Genomic DNA, 27,734 nt, shown 5'->3' on the forward strand with positions numbered 1-27,734 from the left:
CAACAAGAACTTTGTAACTTTAGTTGCTTTGGCGTAAAAATCAAACTCGTCACATATATAAAGAATATTTGACACTGTTACCATTGGTTACAACGCCTAACACTGGTGGCCGCATGGTGTGATTTACCTTGTGATGATCTAATAGGACGGAAATATGCTAGAATTTCATTTGCGCTTATTTACTGTCGATGTTTTCGTAGTGTGTGTAACTCTATGGTTGTAGTGAAAACACGTGCGTGTGCAAAATGGTGGGTAGAAGTTTTAGGTTAGCGCGTGGTTCGACGAAGGGTCGAGGCAAACGTTGGACTAAGGGAAAAAGTAGTAGTTCCAATCCGTTGACTCATAAATTCAGGAACCAAGCAAAAATTGGTAACTTTAATAAAAATCCAGGTAATCCTTTAGCGATATAGTAATGACTGTAAAAATGTAATGTGGTATTATTATATTTTATAATTATTATATTGTGTTGTATTATTATATTATATTGTGATTATATATATTCTGTTATATATTCTTATAATAGTAATGATTATTATATATTATTATAGTGATTATTATAATGATAAAAAAATGTGCCTTCTCAGTCTGTTGAAATGTTTGTTGTGATTTGAAGCAGAATGGTTCCTTTTCCATAATTTATATATATTTATCTTTATTAATTAAATATGTTTCTTAATAGCATTGCTTTTTTTTTTTTTTTTAATCCCGAAGCAGCATGTCGCTCAAGTGTATCGAACTGGGAAGAAGTGAAACTCACTTAATCTTGCATAAGGTAAAATTTGCCCTTAATTACAGGACTACGGATACTTTACAGACATTTCGTGGTATTTCTTATACCACTTCTTTAGTGACTGAATTGCTGGCTTTATTACGTCGTCACTGTCCTAGACTAAGTGCATTCCCTTAAGATATTAGATAGACTTTAATGTACGTAGGTTGAAGTTCTTAACTGCTCATTTTCTTTCATCAAAATTTTCTCATACTATTGTCACTGTACCGTATCCTTTCGTTTAAAATTTAAAAAAAAAAAAAAAATGGTTAATTAGTATCAGTGGCTATTATGCGCCAAGAAAACCCTTATCCTTTGGCAACGTCTTATCATCGCCCTCTTCGTAACGTTAACTACAGTATTTTGATAAATTTTATATATGAGATATTTGTTTATATGTAGTGCTTGTGCTCGTTTCACCTGCCATGGTATTATATGGCAGTTTAATATTTGCCGCAATAACCCCTGGGGCTCACATCTGGTGAGTGTGGGCTTGGCACACCCAGAGTCCCGAGCTGGATATCATCATTCTTCTTTCTTGGTGACTCCTTTCTACTTCTCTGTCTCTGAGGGTAACTCTGTAATTTTTTTTGGCTGGTGCAGCATAAGCCTCAGGCTTCCTTGCACCATATGGCTGATAATAATAATAATATAAACGATCTTTTTAAATACTTAGCCTTTCTGAAATAGTAAATTTTAATAAAGCTATAAATTTATAGCTGTATTAAAGCTAGCAGTATTTAATTTGGATAAAATCCAGTTTACGGTACCCCCTGGCTGTGGCCAACGACCGGTTTTTGCTTGAATCCTCCTGAAGTCGTGTAAAAGCGTAACCTTTTTTTCACTAAACACAAATAAAAGTCAATTAAAAACACAACCCTTCCTATAATTGTTTATTTTTTTCCCCTTCTAATTACGACTATTTTTCTCAGTTCATGCCCTTCATGCAATCTTCTGTTCTCCATATAGCGAAACACGAGAGGTACTGTAAACTGGAGTATAGCTTTAATTTGTTTCAAATTTTATTCCTAAATATTACAGAGAGAAACTTAATAGTTTATTAATGCAAATAGTATAATTTTATATATTACTTATTAAAAGTAATAAGCAATATATAGAAGCTAAAGGTGTGCCATGAAATGTAACTGAGTTTTTAGTTTATTCATGGGTGAAGAAAGTGAGCATACCCAAATATGTACCAAACCAATTATTATCAACTCACATAAATACAAAAAAAGCAGTTGATAGTCTAATGCCAAATAAGGGATGAAGACTGTCTAGCAGTAAACAATGTCTGACTTGCTCTTCAGTCAAATGCACAAAAAGAAGTAATGAAAAAATTTTCTCTTGGGTTAGAATCTATATCGCTTTCACAATTATAACTTTCTTTATTACTGTAATCAGTGTAAATAACTATCAATAAAAATGTTACATCATACATGTAACATTTTTATAATACTTTAAAAATGTTGTATAGGTTCATATATATGGGGAAAAAGGGGGAATAGATATATGCATGAATTTCATTAAGGGCTGAGAAAGTTGTACAGGTATTTACTGTATTTATAATTGAATAAAATCACTGATTGTTACTGACAATGAAGGTTGTTTATAAACTATGCTTTGTTTATTAAGGCAACATGAAACATCTTTATATCCTGTTTGTAAATCATATGTTTTCTTTGGTAGGTTTCCTGTTTTGTGTGAGAGATAGAGATGTGTTCCAGTGAGGTGGAGGAACATAATGTTACCTAAGACCAACTAATTTTGCCATGTGAAAAATCTGATAATTTCTTCTCATTCTAGAATTAGAGAAGTAGGATTACATGAGATAATGCTTTTCATTTTTATAAGCATACCTTAAATTTGATGTCCTCACTTGCTATAATCTTTTTATTTGTGAAAACACATAACCAAAAGTTGTGGAAGCTTCATCTGGTTTTGCCCTTCCTAGAGTTATACATAAAGAATATATGTGTAAGATACATAAAAGGTGCCTCTTTAGCCAGGTGGGAAGGAGCAGCAGTGCGTATCACATGCTTCTTGATTAGACCGAGGTTCGATCCCGTCACCACCAAATACGGAGGATGCGGAAAGGTCAGGGAATGACGACTGCATATCCCGGAGCAATATGGCCTTAGTTGCTAATGCTCCTAAAAACCAAATAACAAACAAGATACATATAGGAAATTTGTACAAGAAGATTATTGGAAAATTTTGTTTTCAAAAGTAGCTCATTTGGATTGCATCCATTAAAGTGTATCACAGAAGTAATTTACATTTTTCTTTTTTGCCATTTTGTTAAAACCCTTGGAAAAGTTAGTTTATCTAGATATCACAGTAGTAGTAATGGCAAATGATGCAAGGAAGCAAGCTTAATAACATCTGCCAAAAGTTCATCCATCCATACCCTCCAAGAATTTGTCTTGGAGAATTTCCCTCCATACCCTCCAAGAATTTGTCTTGTTTTTCCTTGAATTTATATAAACCAACCACTTCCACAACAACAGATGGAAGCCTGTGGCAACAATCAACCACCCGCTGGTTGAAGGAAAACTTCCGCACATCTATCTTGCAACCATTCTTTCTCAACTTGAATTTATGACCCCACGTGTGTGGTCTCATCAAGTGGAAGAATACCATTAACATTCAGCTTACTCAACCCATTCAAGGCTTTAAATACATCAGTGAGATCTCCCTGCAAGTGCCTGATCTCAAGATGCTGCAATTTGCAGAAATGAAGCCTTTTTCGGTAAGTACCCTTTTATTCCCATCACCAATCTGGTTGCCTTTCTCTTCGCCTGTTCCAGCAGATCTACATTCTTCCTAAAACGAGGCCTCCAGACCTGTATATAGTACTCAAGATGCAGCCTAACTATGGCATTATACAAAATGATAATCACCTCCATATACAAAAGAATAATCACCTCATACAAAGGAATAATCACCTCATTATACAAAGGAATAATCACTCCTGCTAGCAAAGTTTGTGTATATCAGTGATAAACCAATGAGCTGTCCTGGCAGCATGTCTGCATTGCTCAGAGAATTTCCACGAGTGATCCTAAGAGTTCCGCCAATTGTGGTTGACCTAATAGGAGATGAAATAAATTATATTTATGTGGATTACATTTACTTAAATGCAATACAGGGCATTTATCTGTAGTGTTTTTAATAAAAATTTTTAGAATGTATGAAGAAGTAATATTAATGCTGTTTTTAAGGCTCTGCCATTGCATATCGAAAATTTTTAAATTAATAAAACTTTTGAATGGTTAAAAGAAGCTGTAGCTGTAATATCATTAGTGTAAATGGTAATAAGTTTCTTTTTTTTTTTTTTAACGGTGACCCTAAATATGAAAGGTATTAGAACCCTTAGTATTCTCATGTAATATCTGCAATGTATACATTGCAGATATCCCATTCTGTCATCCCATTCTGCAATATCTGCAATGTATATCATTGCAGATATTGCAGAATGGGATGACAGAAAATATTGGGTGTAGAATTTCTACAGATTGCAATTTTCAGTAAATAAATATGAAATTTTGTTTCAAAGTACAGAAGTAGAAAGGATAAATGAGAGAAAGGAAAAGTTTGATGTGTTTGAACATTTCAGACACATTCAAATTTGAACCACATATTCAGACTAGGGCTTACAATACCGGTATTTCAGTATTTTTAATTTATGAAACTGGGATACCGGCATTAGTATTTGCATTCCAAAAACAAATAGTTTTCTCAATAAATTTCGATGACAATTAGGCGCAATAAAGGAAGGAAAAAAACAAGTACTGTAATTACTTGAATTCATGTTTTAAATAAACTTTTATTGCAATAATAAATATTCTGAAAAAAATCATTAAAATACAGTTATTCTAAAAACAAAAAAATACATATTGTTACTGAAAAGTTTAGTTATGTTTAAGCATCCACACTACCGAATAATAATTGGGCGCCTCCGTAGCCAGGTGGGAAGGAGCAACAGTGCGTAGCACACGCTTCTTGATTAGACCGGGGTTCGAGCCCGTCACCACCAAATACGGAAAATGCGTAAAGGTCAGGGAATGACCACCGCATATTCCCGGAGCAATATGGCCTTAGTTGCTAATGCTCCTAAAAAAAAAAAAAAAACCAAACCAAACTACCGAATAAAGTAAGCTGTTAAGTAACATAAGCAATCAATAGTATGATCGTTTAAAATGGATCTAATTTTGGTACACACACAGTATTTGATTAGCGACAGAAATTTCCGACTCAAGTTCATCTTTTAAAATCTCATTGGAGTCAGGCAATTTCTTATTTTGAAAAGAATTTGCAGAACATTGATGTTCTGTTCCATGTTGGTCTTCCATGGTTGAATTATGTTCATTTTCTGAAGGAGAAAGACGTTTTATTAAGTGAAGTATAATTTTCATTATAGTATCTTTTCTGAGTCTGGAAGAGAGCAAAGAGTGGGGGATAAGGAATAAAGAAGAGAGCAAAGAGTGCAGTTAAGGAATTCTTCACATATATAAATGCAAAGAACAGAAGGATAAATCAGATTACACCCTTATGTAATGGATGTGGGATAGTATTAAATACTATGCTGAAGTTGCAGATGAACTCAACAGTTACTTTGCATCGATATTTACATAAAAAACCCCTTTGTGTCAATGAGATATTATGGAAATGAAATTGAAAAAAAATGTAATTAATGATGTTGAAATTTCAAATGATTATTTAATGAGAAAACTTTTGCCACCTATAGGCGAGTAAGGCTCCTATGGTTGATGCCATATACCCTATAATCTTAAAGGAGGCAGCAAGTAAGTGCATTGAACCATTAAGGCTAGTTATGATAGCATCACTAGACTCAGGAGAGATTGGTGTAAATTGGAAAATAAAGGCGGTTCTAGGAGTATAACGGGAAATTACCGACCGGCCAGTCTAACTTCAGTAGTAGGGAAAATCATGGAGACAGTGATCAGGGGTGGAATTCAGGAACATTTAGATGGAAATGGAATTCTGTAGGATACACAGCATGGTTTTGTAAAGGGAAAATCATGTTTAACAAATCTGGTTAGCCATTTTGACAGGTCACTCGTGAACTGGATTTAGGGTATAATTTCGACATTGTTTATTTGGATTTCAGCAAAGCATTTGACTCAGTCCCACATGAGTGGTTACTTTATAAGTTGGAGCAGGCTGGAATCATAGGGAAAATCCTTAGATGGATAGCTGGATGGCTTCAGGGTAGGAGGCAGAGGGTTGTGATAAATGGTTATTCTTCAGATTGGGTTGATGTAAGAAGTGGGGTTCCCCAACGATCAGTATTGGGACTACTGTTGTTTTTGATTATCTTAAATGACATCTATGAAGGGATGGAGGGCGTGGAGTCTAAACTTGCAGATGATGTAAAGATCAGTAGAGCAGTTAACGATCACTGCCAAGCAGAGCTTCTTCAGAGTGACCTAGATAGACTTCTGGGATGGTCAGAAAAGTGGCAGCTATTCTTTAATTCAGCAACATGCAAGGTCTTACACCTGGGGAACAGCAACCCCAAAATAACTTATACATTTGGTGGAGTTGAACTAAAGTCAATAGTGGAGGAATGGGACTTGGGAGTTACGATACGGTCAGATATGAAGTTCGAGAATTGTGGACAAGTTGCAATGTTGCATGGTATCCTATCAAACATTTGCTAGTAGAGATAACAACGTCATAATCACATAAAGGTGATTTTTATAACCTTTATGTGATTAAATTATAAACAATTATGTTTTTTTAAATTAGTACCAAACAACCGGTATTTTTTGTATCAATACTGGTATTTGAATACCGGATAAAAATGACCGAGATCTCAGTATTTTAGGCCATAGTTCAGCCCCTCTTGAAAGAAACAGGTAGAATTTACAGAGATAAATTCTGAAAAATAGTGTAGGCTTTCAGTAGAAACTAAATGAATATCTGTTTGAGCGAGAGAGCGCAAAATATGGGATATTAATTGTTATGAGTGCCTTATTTTGGCTAAGAACTCTTCTGACCGTTTGGTCGTCCCAGAGTATAAACAGAAAATTTATTTATTTTTAAATGAGTTTTTGGGGACCACACAAATGTATTTATTTGTGATTTTTAGAGCCAGAACCTGTTTACATGAAAAGGAACACTGAGAGTGAAAGAGAGAACCTAGTTTTATTTATTTATTTATTTTTTTATGCAAAATAAGCAGTATTTGTGATATGCTTATACCAAGAAAGGTCAAACATTGGGGTCAGCCCCATTAAAGATATCTGATCTTGTTCTAGAGATCTGAGTGTTGTTGAGGATGAGCCTATTTTGCAAGAAAGACGACTAAATTTTAGAACTGAAGTAATTTTTTTTCCCCCTGGAGATCAGAATTTAAAGAACTGATGGTGGATACTTAAACAGTTGAAGTTAGTTTTGCAGAACAGTTCTTAAACTTTAAATAATAATCTCAGAAAAACTTGTATGTTTTGAGGTTTTACAAATACAAGAGTTTGGTTTGATTCCAAATTGCTTTTGCAAAACATGTAGACTTTCTATTCATGAAATGACCCAATTTAGCCGAAAAGCAGAGTTATCTTTGCTTAATAAATAAATAACATCTTGTTTCTTCCTACCCATTCTCTATGTTGCAAAGATGTGGTCCTCAGCTGCCCCAGTGGAAATCAAAAGGGCTTTTGCTAGAAAATATTGCCTACTCAGATGGGTGTCCAGAAAGCTTTATCTTCATGGCAAGCAAAATAACCTTAACTTTTTTTCAGAATTCAAATGTTGACGACTGCTTTTTCTTGGCATCAGCAGAAACTCAGGACTTGATTTTTGTGATATTCACTTCTGGAAGGTACCTCAAGACTCTTTATAAGAATCTAATTTTACTGTTGTGCCCCAACAAGGCACTCTCTTAGTTAGAAGCTCTCAACCCTTGTTCTAAACTCTTGACTATGACTTTTAGACCTTGTCCAGACTTCCACTGTAGAAGCAATCTTGGAAGGTTTATCAGTTTTTACAATTAGTGGCCTGATTTCTCAAGAGTTTGTTCTTTTCATGAACTCCTGCTCTACCCTCTTAGCAAGAGTCTTGGTAAATGGCTTCACAGTTTTCCAATTTCCACAGGTCACAGTGCGGAAATTGGAAAACAAGACTGATGCTAGAAAAAAAAATAATGATATTCCACTTATGAGTAAACTAACCTTGGTTTATTCAAAGTAAGTTCCTCCCACATCCACACACTGCATGCAACAATCACAAAGCAACTGGAATGACTGGTGGCAGGCCATGATTGGTATACTGTTTAGTGTTCTCATCACAGCTCTTTGAATGGTGTCAGTGTCATGAAGATAACAGCCTTTCATTAGCACCTTGAACTTCAGGAACAAAAAAGAAGTTGCATAGGGATGTCCGATGAATATGGTGGGTGCAACAGTATGTAGACTTTTTTGCTATCCAAAAACTCCTGAATAGTGAGAGCCTTGTGGCTTGGTGCATTGTCATACAAGAGGAGCCAACTGTTGTCTTTTCCATACTGACATAACATACACAACAGATTCTCTGTAGAAAACGTTTAAAATATCCAGATAGTAACACTTGTGCCATTGGGCTCAAACTCTTTGTGCTGAATTCCTTGCTATTGTAGAAAGTGATGACCGTGGGCTTGATATCCAACCTTTCTTTACAAACTTTTTTTTACTTTGAGAGAGTTTGCTGACTTCCAGTCTACACTTTGTTGTGGGATCGTATTGAAAGCGCCACATCTCATCACCCATAATGATCAAATTCAGGAAGTTGGGTGTGCTTTCAGCGGCCTCAATGAGTTCTCTGCAGTGTTCAATTTGCACCTGTCATTGACTGTCTGTTAACGAATGTGGAATAAACCACGTACAGACCTTTGTTTTCTTCAAATCCTGGGTTATTATTTGTCAAATGGTTTCCTTATTAATGCGCAGATCTTCTGAAATCATTTGGAGCATTGCACATTGGTCATTGTTAATGATTTCCCACACCTTTATAATAAACTTAGGCATTCAAACAGTTTTTGCTAGGCCCGGATGTTCGTTGTCCTCCAGTGATTCTCTTCCATGGGCGAAATGTTTGTGCCACTTGGACATACAATCATGAGACACAGTTCTCCCCATACACTTGCTTCATCATTTTGTAATGTTTCTGTGACACTTTTGCCCAGTCAGACACAAAACTTGATGTTTGCTCTTTGTTCTATTGACCCTCCACAACACAAACACAGGAGAGGCATGCAATTCAGCTCACACTGTGTTCTGAAATGGCCGCAATTTCTGCTGAACTTGACTGTGTTGCTCGAGGAACAATCACTCCTTCATTTCATGTTTAGTTCTAGTACATGGCAGCACCAACACTGATCTCATAATGTCAGCCTCGTTTTTCAGTTGCCACATTGTGTATTGTGAAAATTTAATTATAAAGAGATATCTCTAACTTGTTTAGATCTGTGTAATTCTTTTATATATTGTATATCCTCTCTACATTGATCTGCTATCGTCTAACTATGAGTGTTATTTACTTAATCCATGTTCTCTCTACACTGATCTGCAATCGTCTGACTATGAGTGTTATTTACTTAATCCATGTTCTCTCTCTCTCTCTCTCTCTCTCTCTCTCTCTCATAATAATGATCTTAATTTTCCATATTTCCTTCCTGTTTTTTGTGTTAAAGATGCTACCTTTTATTCATTGCACCTCAGTATTGATACCTGCTTGTTGGTCCTTAATTTCCTTTTAAATCTACCAGAACTATTTTGGGTCTGACTCTTTGTATTCTGCCATTCTGAGTTCACTGTTGCTTAACTGTGATTGCACTAATTAACTCATTTATTACATGAAATCTAAATCTGTGTTATATGGAATGAAAAATAAATTCTACATAAATTGATTTTATATGCAGGAGAAATATACCAAGTAAATATGATATCCTTCTAAAACTTGTTTATAGATATTGTGTTACAAAGCACTATATTGCAAACCAAAATGTGTTGACGATATTATAGACAACAAGAAAAGGAATGCTTATTTTGTAATTTTATGACTAATTATAATGAAATTAGTTCCTTTCAAAAGGTTTTAATTTCATCAGTTTAATTAGATCTCTTAAAATTAAAATTCACAAATATTATGGAAAGAATAAAAGTTTTATTTCATTGAAACATCTTGCATTATATAAATAATTTACCGTATGCTTTTCTGTTGGTTTTCCTTGCAATTCTGTATGTGTTAGCATTCATGTGAAGTGTTAGTAAAAATATATAGGTGAGTGAAGGTACTCTTTGATAGTTTTTGAGTGATGAACAAAGGGGTTGCTCTTATGATTTTGAGGTGAACAAAGGGGTGCTCTTACCAAGAAAGGCTTAAGTTCTGAAAATTGCAGCGTCTGGAGAATAGGAACCTGCGATGTGGTTTGATTGAGGTGTATAAGGTCTTGAACAGTTTGAGCAAGCTCATTGCTGTTGGGATTCTTCATTTTGCTCAGATTACGAACCTGGGGGGGTGGCATAAATTAAAATTGAGAAAAGACAGTTGTAGAATAGATGTGTAGAAATTTGCCTTTGAACAACAGATAGTTGATTGCTGGAACAAACTTCCATATGTTGTTGCGGAAGTTGATAGCATAAATAAATTCAAGAAAGAACTGGAAAAACTTTTGAAACGAATGGATGGATGAAATGGCAAGTTTTTTTTATTTTGGCTGATGCTGTATCAGCTTGCTTTCTTGCATCATTAGCATTAGTAGAGGTATATGATACATGAAAGCAAGCTTATATAGCATCAGCCAAAAAAAAAAAGAATCCCATTTCACCTATCATTTCACTCCAAATGTTTGTCTAGTTCTACCTTGAACTTATTTAAGTTGTTGAACTCCACTACAAAGGATGGAAGTTTGTTCCAACTATCAACCACCTGCTGGCTAAAGGCAAATTTCCACACATCAGTTCTACAATTGTTTTTCCTCAATTTGAATTTATGTGCCTTAAGGTGAGTAAGCTGAGCAAGAGGAAGAATCCCATCAACATTGAGCTTGCTCAAACCATTCAAGGCCTTTTCACCATTTAAATCATTCAATGTCTCTTCTAATGCTAATGATGGCATCTTTGGACTCTGAAGAGAATCCTTTGGATTAGAGGTGCCAATATGCTAATATTCACCAATACATAGGCAATTCTAAGAGAAAAGTTGGTAACTACAGACCAGTCTGAGTTCAGTGCTAGGGAAATGATTAAGAGTGCAACATGGTTTAACTGAGTAAGCTATTTTGACAGTTATTCATTAGTTGGATCTAGGGAACAATTTCAACATAGTTTATTTGGATTTTAGCAAGGAATTTGACTCAGTCCCTCACGAGAGGTTATTGTGTAAGCTGAACATGTCAGGATTACTGGAAAAATTCTGAGATTCATTGCTGGGTGGCTGCAGGGTAGAAAGTAGAGGGTCTTGATTAATGGATGTTCTTCAGATTGGTGTAAAGTCAGAAGTGGGATCCTTCAAGGATCAGTTCTTGGACCATTGTTCTTTCTGATTTTCATAAAAGGCTCGATGTCAAAATTTGCAGACAACGTAAAGATTGGTAGAGTAGTTCATGATCAGTGCCAAGCAGCGCTCCTTCAGGATGACTTGAACAGGCTGCAAGAATGGTCAGAAAAGTGGAAGCAATGTTTTAATGTAGCAAAATGCAATTACATTTGTCTTACATTTGGAAATAGCAATCCCAAGATAAATTATACATTTAATGGGGTTGAATTAAAAACAGTAGAGGAAGAAAAGGATCTGGGAGTTATAATACTAACAGATATGAAGTTTTTTGAGCAGTGTAAACAGGCAGCAAGGAAAGCCCATAGTGTTTGATGATTTACTGAACAATATCCTGTAGAGATATGGAGATTCTTTCTGTATAAGGCAGTTGTATGGCAACATTTGGAAACTGTGTTCAAGTACAGAGACCTAATCTGAAAAAAGACATCATTTCTTGAAAGGCTCCAGAGATGGGCAACTTGCATAGTGAGATTGGCAAAAGGGTAACCATATGAGGAAAGACTGAATATGTGGGCTTCAGAGCTTGGCAACTAGGCACCTCAGAGAAGACGTGATTGAGGTTTATAAGGCTCTGAGAGGGGCTAGTAAAATGATTGAAGATGGAATTTTCACTGTTCTAGAGAATTCTAGAACTTGGGGACATAAATTAAAATTACAGGGGAAAAGGTTTAGATGAGATTGTAGGATGTTTTCTTTTAGCCAGTGGGTCATTGTGTGGTGGAACAGGTTGCCTTCACAGGTGGTTGAGGTTTAGCAAAAGCTTTTTGTTTTTGAAGAAATTGGAAATGTTTTGTGAGTAAAGGCTATATTTTACTGCCATTTCTTAATGTCACTCTGTTTCACTTAGATTAAAATTATTTTTCACAATTCCCTTTGGTATTGGAAGTGAGCAACATCAGCCTTTGTGTAATATAATTTTTTCTTCACTTCTAACTTTACCTGTCGATTTTAATCTTGTAAATGCTGTTGCTGCTCTATCTTCTAGCCAGATTATTTAATTATCTGTAGCAATATTTTTAGTTTCTAATTGATAGTTTTTCATGCATTTATTATTATATTCTGGCTTACTTCATTCCAAACTTATAGTCCTGTTTTAAAAGTAGCACTTTTATGTTATTTAGAGATGTATCATAATAAGAGACTCATTTCAGGGATGGATTTAGGACCTAAAAACATTGATATAAACATAGTTCTGATTTTTGCCTTTTTTTCTGAATTGCAGCCCTTTTTGTGTTCCACAAACTGAGTTAGCATAACTGGCTCCATTCAACTGTTTACAAACAGTGCTCAATATATCATGTGGGCTTTGCTGTAGTTATGTAAACAAGATTCTGTAATGTTCTTTTTGTGATTTCTGTTAGTTCTCCTAACAAGGGCCCTGCATTTGGAGCTTGTTATTAACATTTTGATACTGTGCATTTTCTTTGAAAAAGCTTCAATGCACACAGATGTCGTGCCTCAGCTGCACTGCAGCTGAGGCACGACATCTGTGTGCAGAAAACATCCCTAATCATCATGTGCCAAATAAGATGATCTTTTCAGAGAATACATGATTGCCTTGCAGAAACTGCAAGGCAATCATGTCGGGTCCTTGAGGTTGTCACAGACATTTTCTCAGATATGCCAGGAAAGCTGTACTTGCTACATGGGAGTCTAAAACGCTGATGGAACTGATATTTGGGTGACAATCAAGTCAAGTGGATCCAATTTCGGCAAAGTCCGGAGGGTCTGTGACAGCCAAATCCTCTGCTTGCACCTTCACGATGGTGGGACTGTTAGTAATCCTGGTTATAACCTCTGTGCACAAGCACACTGTGGGTGACCACCCAGGTGTGAACCAACGTAAGCAGGGGTTGAGGTGTGGCACCCACACCACATGGAGGAATGCCGCCCCTCTGTGTTACCAGGCAATAGTAGGTGGTAGATGACTCTCATCAACCTGTGCAATACCCCCACTTTGTTTATTGGAGGCTTGAAGTGGTGGAACCCATGGTTAGTCTCCAGAGCTAAGTTCTGGTCAACCCTTCCCCATTTCTTCCATCATGCAGTATGACTGATGACTTTTGAGGTTATGATGAACGTCATGGCGAGATCCAATCTTCCTTACATTTCGAGGGTACAGTTCTAAAACGGTGTTCGCAGGCTGGCCGCCAGTTACTACACCGGACCGAACCTATTTGTAACTGATTCAACTACTACTCATTTCAGTTGCCCAAATTATTCGCTGTATGATTCCTTTTGTCTCAAAGGTGGTACTTGTGCATATGTTCATTCGGATATTCCCTGTCAGAGACTTGGTAATTTGGAATCTCCTCTTTTCGATCTTCTCTGGCTTAAAATCTATCTACCTGCCTACCTCATTGTATCAAATTCATCTGTTGTCTGTACTGTTCTCCCAACTCCACTAATCACTTGGAGTTTTCTGACTTCCTCTCTTTGCGACTTGACTTTCTCCAGCCCAACTTTCCTAACAGTGAGGAGATTTTAATGTTCACAACTCCAGCTGGCTTCCATTTCCTAGTCACACTGACCAAGCTGGTTGAGATTCTGCTGAGGCTTTTGCAGTTACTAATGACATTGCCCAGATTGTTCATTTACCTACAAGAATACCAGACAATCCTAACCATTCAGCCAACACGCTTGATCTTTTTCTCACAAACAATCCTTCTAAGTACATGGCCGAAGTGAGTGGTCCTTTAGGCACCACAGATCACAACTTGGTGATTGTCTCTTCTCCAATGGAGCCTTTATCTCATGGCTATTCTCAACCTCGTATTATTTGGCATTACAAGAATGCAAAATGGGATGACCTGCAAGATTTCCTTACCTTGGTCGGATTACTGTTTCAAAACTTCTGATGTCAACGTTTGCTCAGATCGTGTCAGTTAAAATTGTTCTTGTAGAATGGAATCCTTTATTCCATACTCCACTTTAAAATCTCGTCCTTTATCCAAACCTTGGTTTTCCAATAAATGTGCTAAGGCTGTTCAAGAGAAGAATGTTGCATGTCGTAATTGGCTTGTTTCCAGTTCTTCAGTTTCATTTTCTGCCTACTCCAAAGCTTGCAATAATTGTAAAGCAGTTATTAACCAGTCCAAACTGGATTTTGAAAGGGCTAAGAGTAGAAAACTTGCTTCTTGACTTAATGGTAGCTGAGCATTTTGGTCTCTTGCCATAGCTTTGGGTTGCAACTTTTGCCCATCTCTTCTCTCACCTCTGTCAAAACCAGATGGTTCTGTTGTCGCTTCAGCCAAGAATAAAGCTGACCTGCTAGCATCTCATTGTTACTCCAACGCATGTATTAATAACCTTGGTAAAATACTTCCCACCATTCCCAACATGCACCATTCAATGCCTCCTGTGGTTTTCCATCAAAAAGATGTCAGAAGGATTTTGATGAATCTTGATGCTCAGAAAGTTCCAGGTCCTGATGGTATTTCTCCACTTGTTCTCAAAATAAGTGCTCCTCAACTTACTCCTATTCTTTGCTGCCATTTTGACTTTCTTATTCCAAAGGTGTCTTTCCTTCTGCTTGGAAATTTGCTCACATACAGCCAGTTCTTAAAAAGGGTGACAAATCTCTCCCATCCAGTTATCATTCCATTGCAGTTACTTCTACTCTTTCTAAAGTAATGGAGAAATAAATTAACCGCCAACTCTTAAACTACCTATAAACCTTCCGTCTGGTCAACGATCGCCAGTATGGATTCCGTCAGTGTCGATCCACTGGTGATATTCTGGCTTATGTTACCCATTTATGGAGAAATTCGATGGAAAAGTTCGGTGAAACACAAGCAGTTGCTCTTGACATCTCAAAGGCTTTCGATTGTGTTTGGCATAAAGTCCTTCTAAACAAGCTTCCATCTTATGGTTTTCCAACTGTTTTTGTAATTGGTTATCCAGTTTTCTCTCTGATCGCTCACTGAAGGGGATGGTAGATGGCTCTCTGTCTTCTAACTTCTCCACTAATGCTGGTGTCCCCCAAGGTTCAGTTCTTTCCCCCCACCCTTTTCCTCTTGTATATTAATGACCTTCTTCCATTGACTGGAAATCCTATCCATAGTTTTGCCGATGATAGCACATTGCATTTTACTTTCCATTTTGAAAAAACTTGCTTTGCTCAATCAGCTTCAACTTCTCGAGGGAGTCGGGGAATACCCTGACTTCTAATTTCTCTTGGCACAAGCACATTACAAATATTGCTTCCTCGGCATCTAAAAAACTTGGTTTTCTCTTTCACTCTTGCCGTTACGTTTTTTTCCAAACAGCTGTTCACTCTTTACAAATCCCAAATCTGCCCTATCATGGAATGTTGTTCCCACATCTGTGGTGGTGCCCCCTAAACCTCTCTCAGGTTTTAGATTCCATTCAGAACAGGACAGTTAGGTTAATTAATGACTCATCTCTAACAGAGTTTCTCCACTTGCTATCTCATAGTCGTACTGTTTTTGCTGCATGTCTTTTCTACAGATACCTCCATGGGCACTGTTCTTCTGAATTGGCATCTATAATTCCTGCTCTCTCTTTCAAAACAGTCTGAACACGAGCCACCAGCAACTAACATCCATTTACTGTCCAACTTCAAATTCACAGAACCAACTTTTCATCTTCCTCGTTTATTCATTCAACTGCCATTTTCCGGAACAACCTTCCTTCATACATATTTCCTGAAAATTAGTCTACAGAAGTTCAAGTCTAATGTCAACAAATATCTTCCTTCGTCTTCTCAACCTCCAACCCAAGTACGGTACGAAGTACTATAGGTTCTAATACTTCTCGTGTTTGGGGTTTTCATAAAAAAAAAAAAACAAAAAAAAAAACTGGTTCATTCTGAAAGCTGGTTTCAGATGGTGTTAGATAGACACATCAGCACCAGAGCTGTTTATTTGGATGAATGGACCCTCGATCATGTTGAAGAAAATGGTGACAGCACCCAAAGGATAACAGCAGAGAACACTACTTTTTTTTTTTTTTTGATAATTGTAGGACACATGACTGTGTGGAGAAATTTACGGGACTAACAGCTAAATCCATATGGTCTTCAAACAGTACAATTACTTACTGAGGTTGACTTCCCACCATTAGAAGCTTTTTGTACTCGGTTTTTGCAGATGCATTCTTGTGATCATCATTTCCTATCTGCTGTATTGTTTACTGATTAAGCTGTGTTTACTGAGGATGGTGTGGTCAATTTTCACAATGTTCATGGATGAAGAAAATTCCCATGCCACTGTTCAGTCAAGACACCTCAACAATTCAGCAGGAATGTATGGTCAGGTAATTGGCAACAAATTAATCGGCCTGTTGTTCTGCCTGGGAGATTAACAGGAGTATCCAACTGCAATGTTTTTTAAGAGAGCATTTAAATGAGTGGTTAGAAGTTACACTTGATGTCATTTGTCTGACGTGGTTTATGCACAACGGTGCTCTGTCTCACTTTAGTCATGTCTCTAGAAACCTTTTGGATGAGTTATTCCCTAATGCTATGTCCAAAAGCTATTGGTGTATATTTATTTTTATTTTAAACTTATTTTTACTTATTAATAAATCTGTGTTCCCGTCTTTTTGTAAGTAAAACTGAAACTCATTGTCGTTATGAATCCTGAGAACAGAGGCCTCTTTAACTTAGAACAAGGCTGTCAGCAAATCCGACAGACACCTGGAACTTTTGAGTGGTTGAGGAGGTCTGTGATGAGGCATTTGTATTCAGGCGTACGGTGGTAATTTTGAGCACTTCCTGTAGATGTAGGCAGAGTTGCTCACAATCAGACCTATGTTTGCATGAACTTTTTTTTTTTTGTTTTTAGGTCCTGAATCACATCCCTGAAGTTGTTGTTGTTATTTGGTTTTTAGGAGCATTAGCAACTAAGGCCATATTGCTCCGATATTCGGTGGTCATTCTCTGACCTTTCCGCATCCTCCGTATTTGGTGGTGACGGGCTCGAACCCCAGTCTAATCAAGAAGCGTGTGCTACACACTACTGCTCCTGGCTACGGAGGCACCCATCCCTGAAGTGAGTCCCACATGTTATACATCCAGTATGTTGGCTGCTGTCTTTTTGCCTCTTATCTGAATTGTCCAAAAAAGAAGAAAAAAAAAAAAGCCAAACACTTTCAATTGTTTCTTTTGTTATAAATGTTTACATCTGAATATCACTCCCTGATCCATAACTTATGTAAGGACTCTGGCATAGGAAGGTAAGAAAAGTCATCACGTGTTAACATTTTGTCAGATGGATGTGCAAAAGCATTACCCAATGATACAGTTGTTTTGTTTTCTTTTAATTTTTCATGTTCAATGAATTTATTTCTTTTATGTGAGAAAGAAAGCGTTTGTGAAACCATTCCAAATGAAATTACAGATTGGTATTGTTCAACTGTATAGGAAAAATCTGTTTTCTGCATAAATAAAATACATACATAAAGAAGGCATATGAATTATAGAAGGTGAATTTCTTTTTACTGTAGTGTTAACTATAGCTGTTTTATTTTATATTTTTGTTGTTACGAAGACAGATTATGAAAATCGGTGTTATAATTTTGTGGAAAATACAGAATCTTTTTTTCCTTTCATTATTAATAATTCCTAATGAATTTTTATTTTCTCATTTGAATAGTTAAAGGCCACCTGACTGAGGCAGCTTTGGCACAACATGATGTGCTGCATAAAGTATCAAGTGATAAATCACCGGATGAAGAAACACAAAGCATTGGAGCTAAAACATTTGATACTTTTGCTAGTATCTGGTCAGAATGCTCTAATCCTACATTTAATAGGTGAGTTTATTTGGAAATGTTCACTTATGGAATTTAAAAATCACTACAACATTTCCTGGTAGGAAATGTGCTAGTTTTCTCTTTTCAGTGGTACTCACATTTTGCAATTGCCTCCCTTTTGTTTTAGTCATTTTGACCCAATCCAGGCACCAGGTCAATATGGTGGCTGAAAAAAACCAGCCTGGCAACTAGTATTTTGTTTTATGCCTGCTGGGTTCTGTATCTTTAGTAATAAGGACACATGGAAGACTGCTGTACACATTTGAGAGGTATGGCATTAAGGGTAAGTTGTTACAATGGATGAAGGGATGGTTGAGTGGGAGACGACAGAGAATGGTAATCAATGGACACTGCTCTTTGTGGACAAATGTTATTAGTGGAGTTCCCCAGGGTTCGGTGTTGGGCCCATTGTTGTTTTGTATATTTATAAATGATATTGATGAAGGTATATCAGGTTTAATGTCCAAGTTTGCAGATGATACAAAGGTTGGCAGGGTTGTTAACGTCAGTAAAGACAGTATGCTACTCCAACTGGATCTAGACAAATTGGGAAAATGGGCTGAGAAGTGGCAACTGAAGTTTAAAATTGACAAATGCAAAGTACTGCATATGGGTAGCAATAACCGAAGAGAAACATACCAACTGTGTGGTACTACACTCAGGGAGCTGGAAAGTGAAAAAGACGTGGGGGTGAATGTGCAGTCCTAACCTAACCTAATGAAGTTTGCTAAGTAGTGCAGACAGGCTGCCAGGGAAGGTCATGGAGTCTTGTCAATGATATATAGGAATTTTGCTAGCAAGGATAGGGAGGTGATTATCCCGTTATACAAGGCAATGGTCAGGTCACACGTAGAGGTCTGGAGGCCTCATTTTAGGAAGGACGTAGAGTTGCTAGAACAAGTACAAAGAAGGGCAACAAGATTGGTGAGGGAAACAAAGGGATGCTCTTACCAAGAAAGGCTAAGTTGTGCAAATTGCAGCGTCTGGAGAGTAGGAACCTGTGAAGTAATCTGATTGAGGTGTATAAGGCCTTGAATGGGTTGAGCAAGCTGAATGCTGATGAGATTCTTCGATTCTTCCTCTTGCTCAGACTAAGAACCTGAGAGTACACAGTTTCAAATTGAGGAAAGATAGTTGTAGAATAGAGGTGCTTAATTTGCCTTTAGCCAGCGGGTAGTTGATTAGCAGAACAGGCGTCCATCTTTTGTTGTAGAAGCTAATATCCTAAATAAATTTAAGGCTGAGCTGGACAGACATTTGGAACGAATGGAGGGGTGAAGTGTTTTTTATTTTTTTTTTTTATTGGCTGATGCTGCATAAGCTTTGCACTTATGCCTCTATTAATGCTAATAATATTGGCAAAATGATGCAATGAAGCAAGTTTGTATAGTATTAACCAAATTATTCCCTCTGTATGCCTATTTCCTCTAATAATTTGGTTCATTCCCTCCCTAAATCTATTCAAACTAACCACTTCACATACCCTGATTTGTTTTCAGTACTAACTGAAAACAAATATCCATACTTATGCCCTTAACCTGATGTTTATTCTGCATTTCATCCTAAAATCTTGTTTATCTAAACCTTGGTTTTCCAAGAATATGTTAAAGCTATCCTATGTGCTAAGTATCCAGTTGACCTTTGAATTTATTCAAACTTTCAGCCTCAACTAACTGCAAGGGCAACTTGTTCCAGCAATCGGTACCCACTGTCTAAAATAAAAAAGTAGTTCAGCCTTCTAGTGTGGCGCCTCTGTAGCCAGGTGGGAAGAAGCAGCAGTGTGTAGCACATGCTTCTTGATTAGACTGGGGTTCGCGCCTGTCACCACCAAATACAGAGGATGTGGAAAGGTCAGGGAATGACCATCGCATATCCCCGGAGCAATATGGCCTTAGTTGCTAATGCTCCTAAAAACCAAATAACAAACAAACAAACAGTTGCTAATGCTCCTAAAAAAAAAAAAACAAATAGCCAAATCCTTCTAGTGTCTTGCTCAAGCCATTCGCTATAAATTCTGTATTTCTACTTTTTTTAAACCTGATGGTTACCCTTCAACTTTGGCACCAGTATGCAGTGAGATAACCTCCCAGTGCTGCAGCTGGACTTCCAGATAAGCATTATTGGGATCTAATGCTAACAGCCTAGGTTCCAGGCTAACATTGTAGGAGTCTGGCATGTGTGTGCTGTGACTTGTAAATTAGGAAAGGGGGAGCCTGGTGGTTGGTGGGCTCAGCTTCAACACACCACTTTGGCCCCTGCTTCTACAAGATGGCTGGTCCTGGAAGCCTGGCTAGGATCAATTGGCTAGTGCAGCATTTCGCAACCTGTGTGCCACGAGTATGCTTCAGGTGTGCTGTGAAAAATATGAAAAAAAAAAATAATAAAATAATAAATCCAAGTTTTATATAAAAAATTAAATCAAATAAAAAAATTTATTTATTTATGCTGCATCAATCCCAGCCCCTTCCAGCGATCAGTGTGACATCACGTTTTGATTCCTAGTACTAGATCTATTCACCTTTTATCCTGTATTCCCCTTTTGATTCCTAATAGTAGATCTGTTTACCTTTATTCAACCATTCTTTCACACTTTCCCAGGCACCCTGCAGTTGTATAAGTGCAACTTGTAAGCAACATAGTAAGAAATTTCCTTTGTGTTTTTATATCTCTAAAACGTCATTAGCATTAGTAAAGGCACATGATGTAAGAAAGCAAGCTTATATAGCATCAGCCAAAATAAAAAAAAAAAAAACCCACCCTTATTTCACCCATCTACTTGCTCCAAATGTTTGTCTAGTTCTGCCTTGAATCTATTTAAGCTATCAACTTCTACAATGACAGATGGAAGTTTGTTCCAGCAATCAACCACACGCTGGCTAAAGGCAAACTTCTGCACATCTATCTTACAACTGTCTTTTCTCAATTTAAATTTATGCCCTCGCAGGCGATTATTCTGAGCAAGAGGAGCAATCCCATCAGCAGTGAGCATGCTCAATGTCTTCAGATACTGTAATTTGCAGAACTTAAGCCTTTCTTCGTAAGAGCAACTCTGTTCCATTCACTAATCTTGTTCCAACAGCTCTACATCCTTCTTAAAATGAGGCCTCCAGACAGTACTCCTGTATACAGTACTCTACTCAAGGTGTGGCCTGACCTTATACAAGGGGATAATTGCCTCCTTATCCCTGCTAGAAAAATTCTGGTATAACTTTGACAAGACCACCATCTCTTGCAGACCGTCTGCACTGCTTAGAAAACTTCATATCTGCATACACAATTACCCCCAGGTCCCTTTCATTCTCTATCAATGTCAGTGTATACACAGTTGATACATTACCCTGGGGTTATGGCTTACCATGTGCAGTACTTCAAATTTTTCAATGTTAAACTTCAGTTACCACCTCTCAGTCCATCTGCTGAACTTTTCTAGATCCTGTTGCAGCAGCGTACTGTCATTAGTGTCATTAACAACCCTACCAACCTTCATATCATCTGCAAACTTGGACATTAAGCCTGATATACCATCATTAATTTCATTAATAAATACAGAAAACAACAATGGACTCAACACTGAACCCTGGGGGACACCACTAAAAACATTAGTCCATGATGAGCAGTGTCCATTGATTACCACTCTCTGTTTTCTCCCCCTAAACCACCCCTTTATCCATAGCAGCAATTTGCCTTCAATGCCACACTGCTCCAATTTGTGCATCAGTCTTCCATGTGCAACAGTATCAAAAGCCTTTCTAAGATCCAAATATATGATATCAAAGTTATTCTTTGCATCCAGTTCCTTTGTGACCACATCATAGTATCCAATCAAATTGGTTAGACAAGACTTCCCCTTAACAAAACCATGCTGTGTATGAGCTATAACTGAAGTCTTATCCAGACGATCCTTCAGTGCCTCCATTAATTTCCATTGAACAGAAGTTAAACTAATGGGACTGTAATTACTTGTGTGTCACCCTTCTATCCTCGTTTGTGGATTGAGGTCACATTTGCATATCTCCAGTCCATGGGTACCTCTCCTGAGTCCAAGGAAGCTCTCATAATTACGGCTAAGTTTGCTTACTTCCTTTGCTGCCTCCATTAATATCACTGGATAGATCCCATCCACCCCAGCTGCCTTTCTTATGTTTATCTTCAACAATTTCTCCTCCACTTTACTCTCAGTTATTACAAAATAATCTAGCTTACTGTCAGAGTTTAATTCACCTCTGGTATTCAACTCCCTGAATAACTCCTGATGTGTGAATATAGATGCAAAATACTCATTTACTCTTTTAGCTACCTGAACAGGATCATCGACAGTTGAACCATCGATATACAGTGGACCAATCTGATTCATCCCTTTCCTTCTAGAGTTTACATAAGTAAAGAAGTCTTTTCTGTTTTTCTTTGCATCCTTTGCCAAAGATTTCTTGTAATCTGCCTTTTCCTGCCTAACCTCCTTTGTGACTTGGTTACAGACCAGCTTATATCTATCATAAGCTTCCATGTCACCTGTTAATTTATATGTATCCCATGCATTTTTCTTCTCTGCCACAAGTCTCATTAGTTCATCTGACATCCATTTAGGCCTAAACTTTGAATAATATTTCTTAGTTGGTATGAAAAGCCTAGTAGCTTCCAAGATTAATTCTTTGAATGCTTCCCATTTTGAATTTGCTGTTGGTAACAATCAGTTGGTCACACTGTATAGAATTTAATTACTGTCTCAGACTTCCGTAGTCGCCTTTATGAAAGCAAAAACCCTTCCCTTTACCCCTGATGGTAGTTACCTCTTTGAGTAAATACCACTTCAGCACACTGTGATCACTGCCACCTAGTGGTTCCTTTATCTGCAGATTCTTAATGCATGAAGAATCATTACTGATAATCAGATCAAAAGTATTACTCCCTCTAATTGCCTCCTGAACATGCTGTTGTAGAAAACAATCATCCAATAAATCCTCAAAAGCCTTGCTAGTGCGTGAGTGACCAACCTACAAATTCCAGTCACTATCTGGGAAATTAAAATTACCCATTATAAGACTCTCTGGTTTACTGGACCTCTCTATTTCCTTGTACGGTTGTTTATTATACTCATCAGAGTCATTAGGCCTATAACACACTCCTACTCTCAATTTTGATTTCCCAGTGCGTATTGCACACCAAAATGACTTGACATTGCACTGTCCCGGCATATCGACTGGCTGTTCTTCCTTGGATTTTGTGTTTCTTAACTAATAGCATAACCCCTTCTCCCTTCCTATCCTGTCTATCCTTCCTGTACACATTGGACTCCCAAAATTGCATTTCTGCATTCCTTATATCTGTGTGACACCACGTCTCTGTTATCTCAACAATATCTTGCTTTGAAGTTTTGACAAACACCTCAAATTCATTAAATTTATTTACCAAATTCCTAGCATTGGTGTACACCCAAGTATACATGCACCTGTTTCTATTCTTAGCTACCCTAGTGTTTACTTGTACCGCAATGACTTCCAGGAGTCATCTTGTTTTCCAGGCTGCTGCTCATTCCAATAGAAGCAGTGCTAGAATCATTTTCGCCGCTGCCAGTGGCTACTGTTAATCTATTAGTTTGTGTATCCCCCCCCAAGCTAGCAGTTTTCCAACCTACCTAACACTGCCCTGATAGCATCAGCAAATATTCTTGCACCCTTTCTATTTAAGTGTACCCCATCCCTGTAGAAGCAGTCTCTCCTGTCAACAAGCACAGACCGGGCTGAAAAAAATTCTACCCCTTGAGCCTTGCACAGTCTCTCTACGGCCGAATTGATCGACAAAGCTCTGATCATATACTCCCTCCTATCGTGTCTGGGCAGAATTTCAGACACTTTTAAATTCAACCCTAATTCACAGCTTTTTTTTAACAGTGTCCTGTACTTAAGCAATTCCGCCTGTCTCCTACTGTTAATATCATTAGTGCCACCGTGTACAGCAATATCACATTTTGTTCCCTTAAAAGATATCTTCTCCTCTACAATGTCACCAATCCTTGCCTCTGCCAGATACCCTGGTTCTGTTCCACCTATTCTTTTTGCACAATATGTTCTCCGTTTCCTTGACAATAGAGTCACCGACAACTACTAGTTTTCTGTGGGACCAGTGCATTCTGCCTTGGGGGTTTCCGCTGTGTTGCGTGATGTTCAAGTGCAAGCTCTGGCGTTGATGTGGGCAGCTGAGAGCTTGATGGACCACTCAGTTTAGATCCTTCAATGGCATCCACCCTATCCTTCAAGCTCTCATATAGGCCTATAACAATGCTGTGTTGTTGCCTGATTTCCTTATATCGTGTAAAGACATTCCCTTTGGCAATATCATATCCCATCCCCGATTGCTCCACAAACATCAAACAAGCAATACATTTCAAAAGGCTATGATTCAGAGGACAGCTGTCTCCCTCAGCACTCATTAACTTGAGCCTTTTGCTTTGCTTCTCTGGTCTGAGTCATGATTTCGATTCAATTTCACTACAAAATTATAACCCTAAACTTATATCAATGCAGTAAATCCCCGCTATTCACGGCCGCTGATTTAATATAAAATGAAACCTAAAAAAATGTGAATTTTAAAGCGCCGTGAACATTTTCCGCCATAAAAAAACATGGGTGTGGCTAAAATTATCTTTCCCGGTCAAAACAGCACTCAGTAAGTGGGGGAGAGGGGTGACAAAATTGCGAGCGTGGATGTTTCTCGCTAATCCTTGTTCAGTATGTGTTATGCGCTTGTCATGGAAGGTTTCGTCGTTTACTTTTAATTTATATGCTTATATATTGAATAAATTTATAAATTGATATGCTTACAAAAGTGATAAATCTACCATTTTGCAGTGTAAAACAGACTTTTTCGAGTGTGTTAATGGAAGAAAGTGACTTTATTGTGGACAAGTTCTTTCTAACCTGTACAAAAATATGGCTACGAGTAACAAGGGAAATGTGAAAAGATCAAAGAAGGTGATGGCATTAGCGAATAAAATTGAGTTATTAGACAAAATTTCTAATAGTGAAAGTGTCTCCTCAGTGACAAAACATTATAAAATCAACGAGTCAACGGTACGATCAATCAAAATATCAGAAGAAAAAATCTGCCATAGTGTCCATGAAAACGCACTTAATTGCTTCAAAAATTTGCTCTGTAACTCGTGATGTTAAATTAGAAAAAAAATGGAAAAGGCTCTAAATCTGTGGATAGAAGACCGAACTCAAAATAAAATTCTGTTAAGTTCACTCATCATTCGTGAAAAGGTAAAACTCCTTTATCAACACTTTAGCGAAACTGGTGATAGCACTGGTGGGATAAGTTTTTTTAGCTAGCAAAGGCACTGGTTTGAAAGATTTGTTTGAAGTTTCTAATAAATATTACATTTAATATTAAATTGTTTCTTATTTTCATTTCGATGCCTTATGCTTGCATTTCACTATGTACTGTCTATGTACATTGTCATATTATGAAGGTACATATAATACATACACAGACAAAATTTTAGACTAGTTTTTCTTATATATTTTATACTTTGGAACAGAACCCCTTTATTACTATGGGAGCCATAACTCAGTATTTGCTTTTTCGGTATTCGCGGCATTTCTCAGGAGCGTAACCCCCGCTATTCGCAGGGGTTTACTGTATGTATATATATATATATATATATATATGTGTGTGTGTGTGTGTGTGTGTTTTTTTCAGTATCGAGTATTATGTCCGAGTTTCGTTATATAACTTCCTTATCTCATATCAAGTTATATGTATTAATTAATAATGTTACGTTTGTAAAATCTAAGTCGTGTATTTAGTTAAAAAAGTACAATTTAATTGACAATGAAGTTTAACAAAATTAATAAATTTTACTGATTAATTGATAATATTATACTATGCTAAACTAACAGATTTCTAATACCGCGCTGCGTGTTTCTCTATCTAGTTTTACCTTAAACCTTACTCTATCTAGTTCGGGATATGCGTTGTATCATATAACAATGGTGGCAAGTTACGAACGGTAAATCTACAGTCACTAAGTATTAATAAACCAAAGAGCTTGACTAGGTCTGTAAGCTGCTTATAGAAAATAATTTAATATAACAATTAAGTCAATAAAATGGCTAAATATAAATAAAAACTTAGTGTTTTCTGGAGCTGCTAAAACTTGTAAAACGTGAATTGGATATGCTTACTGATACTAAGTAATAACCTACAAAATCTCTATTGAAGTTCAAATTAAACTAAGTATCGTAACTAGGAATATAAAGCTACTTCTAGAAAATAAATTTATATGCCAATTTAAGTCAGCGAAATAAAACAGCAAAAATTTTCAGTTATAATTCTTATAGAACAGGTATTTTCAATTAACTGTATTAGTACATTCTAGAATGGTGTTTTCCAACCTTTTTTTTTTTACCACGCCCCACCTTTTTTATATTCAAAAATTGAATTATTCCCTAAATGAAGCCTAATTACAACTTGTTCAGGGTACAAGACTTAGGTTTTAGGAAGAAATCATTAGGAAATTATTAAGAAAAAAACAGTAAATAAATTTTCAAAACATAGAATAGACAACTAAAATTCAAGTACAAAATAATTTATATGAAAGATTTTTCTATAATATTTTAATTTTTAGTAATTATTATTTAATTGTGTAATAATTTCAACATTCCATGTGAAGTCACTTCTAGATATGTGCACTAAATTTAGTGAGACCCTTGTGCTTGATGCTTGCCGCAGACAGATTTTATATTGGGCTCCAATTTAGTCAGCTTCAGTCTCAAGTCTCCCTGTTTTCTGATATACAGTCGATTTCTTTTCTTTAGTAACAAATCATTTATGGTACTAAATCCACATTCAGCTAAATATGAAGATGGAAACGGTAACAATAGCTCTCTTGCAAAGCTGGTTGAATTTGGGTATTTAATTTCTGTTTCATCACAAAGCCATGCCATCGCTCCTTTTATATTGAATAAAGTTTTAACTGACTCATCATTTTGCATTTCTGAGAGTTCTTGGTACTGCATTGATACATCAGACAAATCCACTAATGTTGGTTGCATCATCCAGGTTGGAAAATTAATTTGTTTTAAATCAGCGGACAAAATTTTCAGATGATCGACAATAACAAGTACAGTGGTATCAGTCACTTCACATTTTTGCAGCCAACGAAACTGGTCAAAATTTTTGTTACAAATATATTTTTGACATAATTCAATAAATGTAATGAAACCAAATATCTTCGCTTTTGCATCGACGAGAGTTTTATTTGTTCCTTGAAGTTGTTTATTTAATATATTTAGTTTTTCAAAGATATCGGCTAAATAACTCACAAATGCTTTACCATTAGCTGTTAACAGATGCTTCATTTCAGGTTTGTCACTTAAAAAGTCACTAATAGTATCAAATAGTTCCATAAATCTTTTCAACAGTTCCCTTTCGATAGCCACCTTACTTCAGTGTGAAGTAAAAGTCTCACATGGTCTGCATTTTGTTCTTCACAAAACAGCTTGAAGAGACAGTCACATTTGGCATTAGCTTTAATAGCATTGACACACTTTATAACTGATTTTAGTACTTCATTAAGAACAGGCAAAATATTTTTAGCTACCAAGTTTTCCCTATGAATAACACAATG

The 27,734-nt window shown here is 36.8% G+C and overlaps 1 protein-coding gene across 1 annotated transcript in view; it reads left to right on the plus strand.

The window, feature by feature from the left end:
• Positions 1 to 205: 205 nt before the first annotated feature.
• LOC150078438 (RRP12-like protein) overlaps positions 206 to 27,734 on the plus strand; it is a 496,297-nt gene continuing 468,768 nt past the window's right edge. Inside the window, exons 1-2 of the mRNA XM_090384563.1 lie at positions 206 to 390; positions 17,947 to 18,106. Of these exons, the coding sequence (XP_090240689.1) occupies positions 246 to 390; positions 17,947 to 18,106 (305 nt within the window). The 5' untranslated portion in view covers positions 206 to 245. The remainder of the gene's footprint in view (positions 391 to 17,946; positions 18,107 to 27,734) is intronic.

This window comes from Mastigoproctus giganteus, chromosome 11, assembly GCF_048544385.1.
Source record: "Mastigoproctus giganteus isolate SK-2022 chromosome 11, ASM4854438v1, whole genome shotgun sequence".
Taxonomy (NCBI): domain Eukaryota; kingdom Metazoa; phylum Arthropoda; class Arachnida; order Uropygi; family Thelyphonidae; genus Mastigoproctus; species Mastigoproctus giganteus.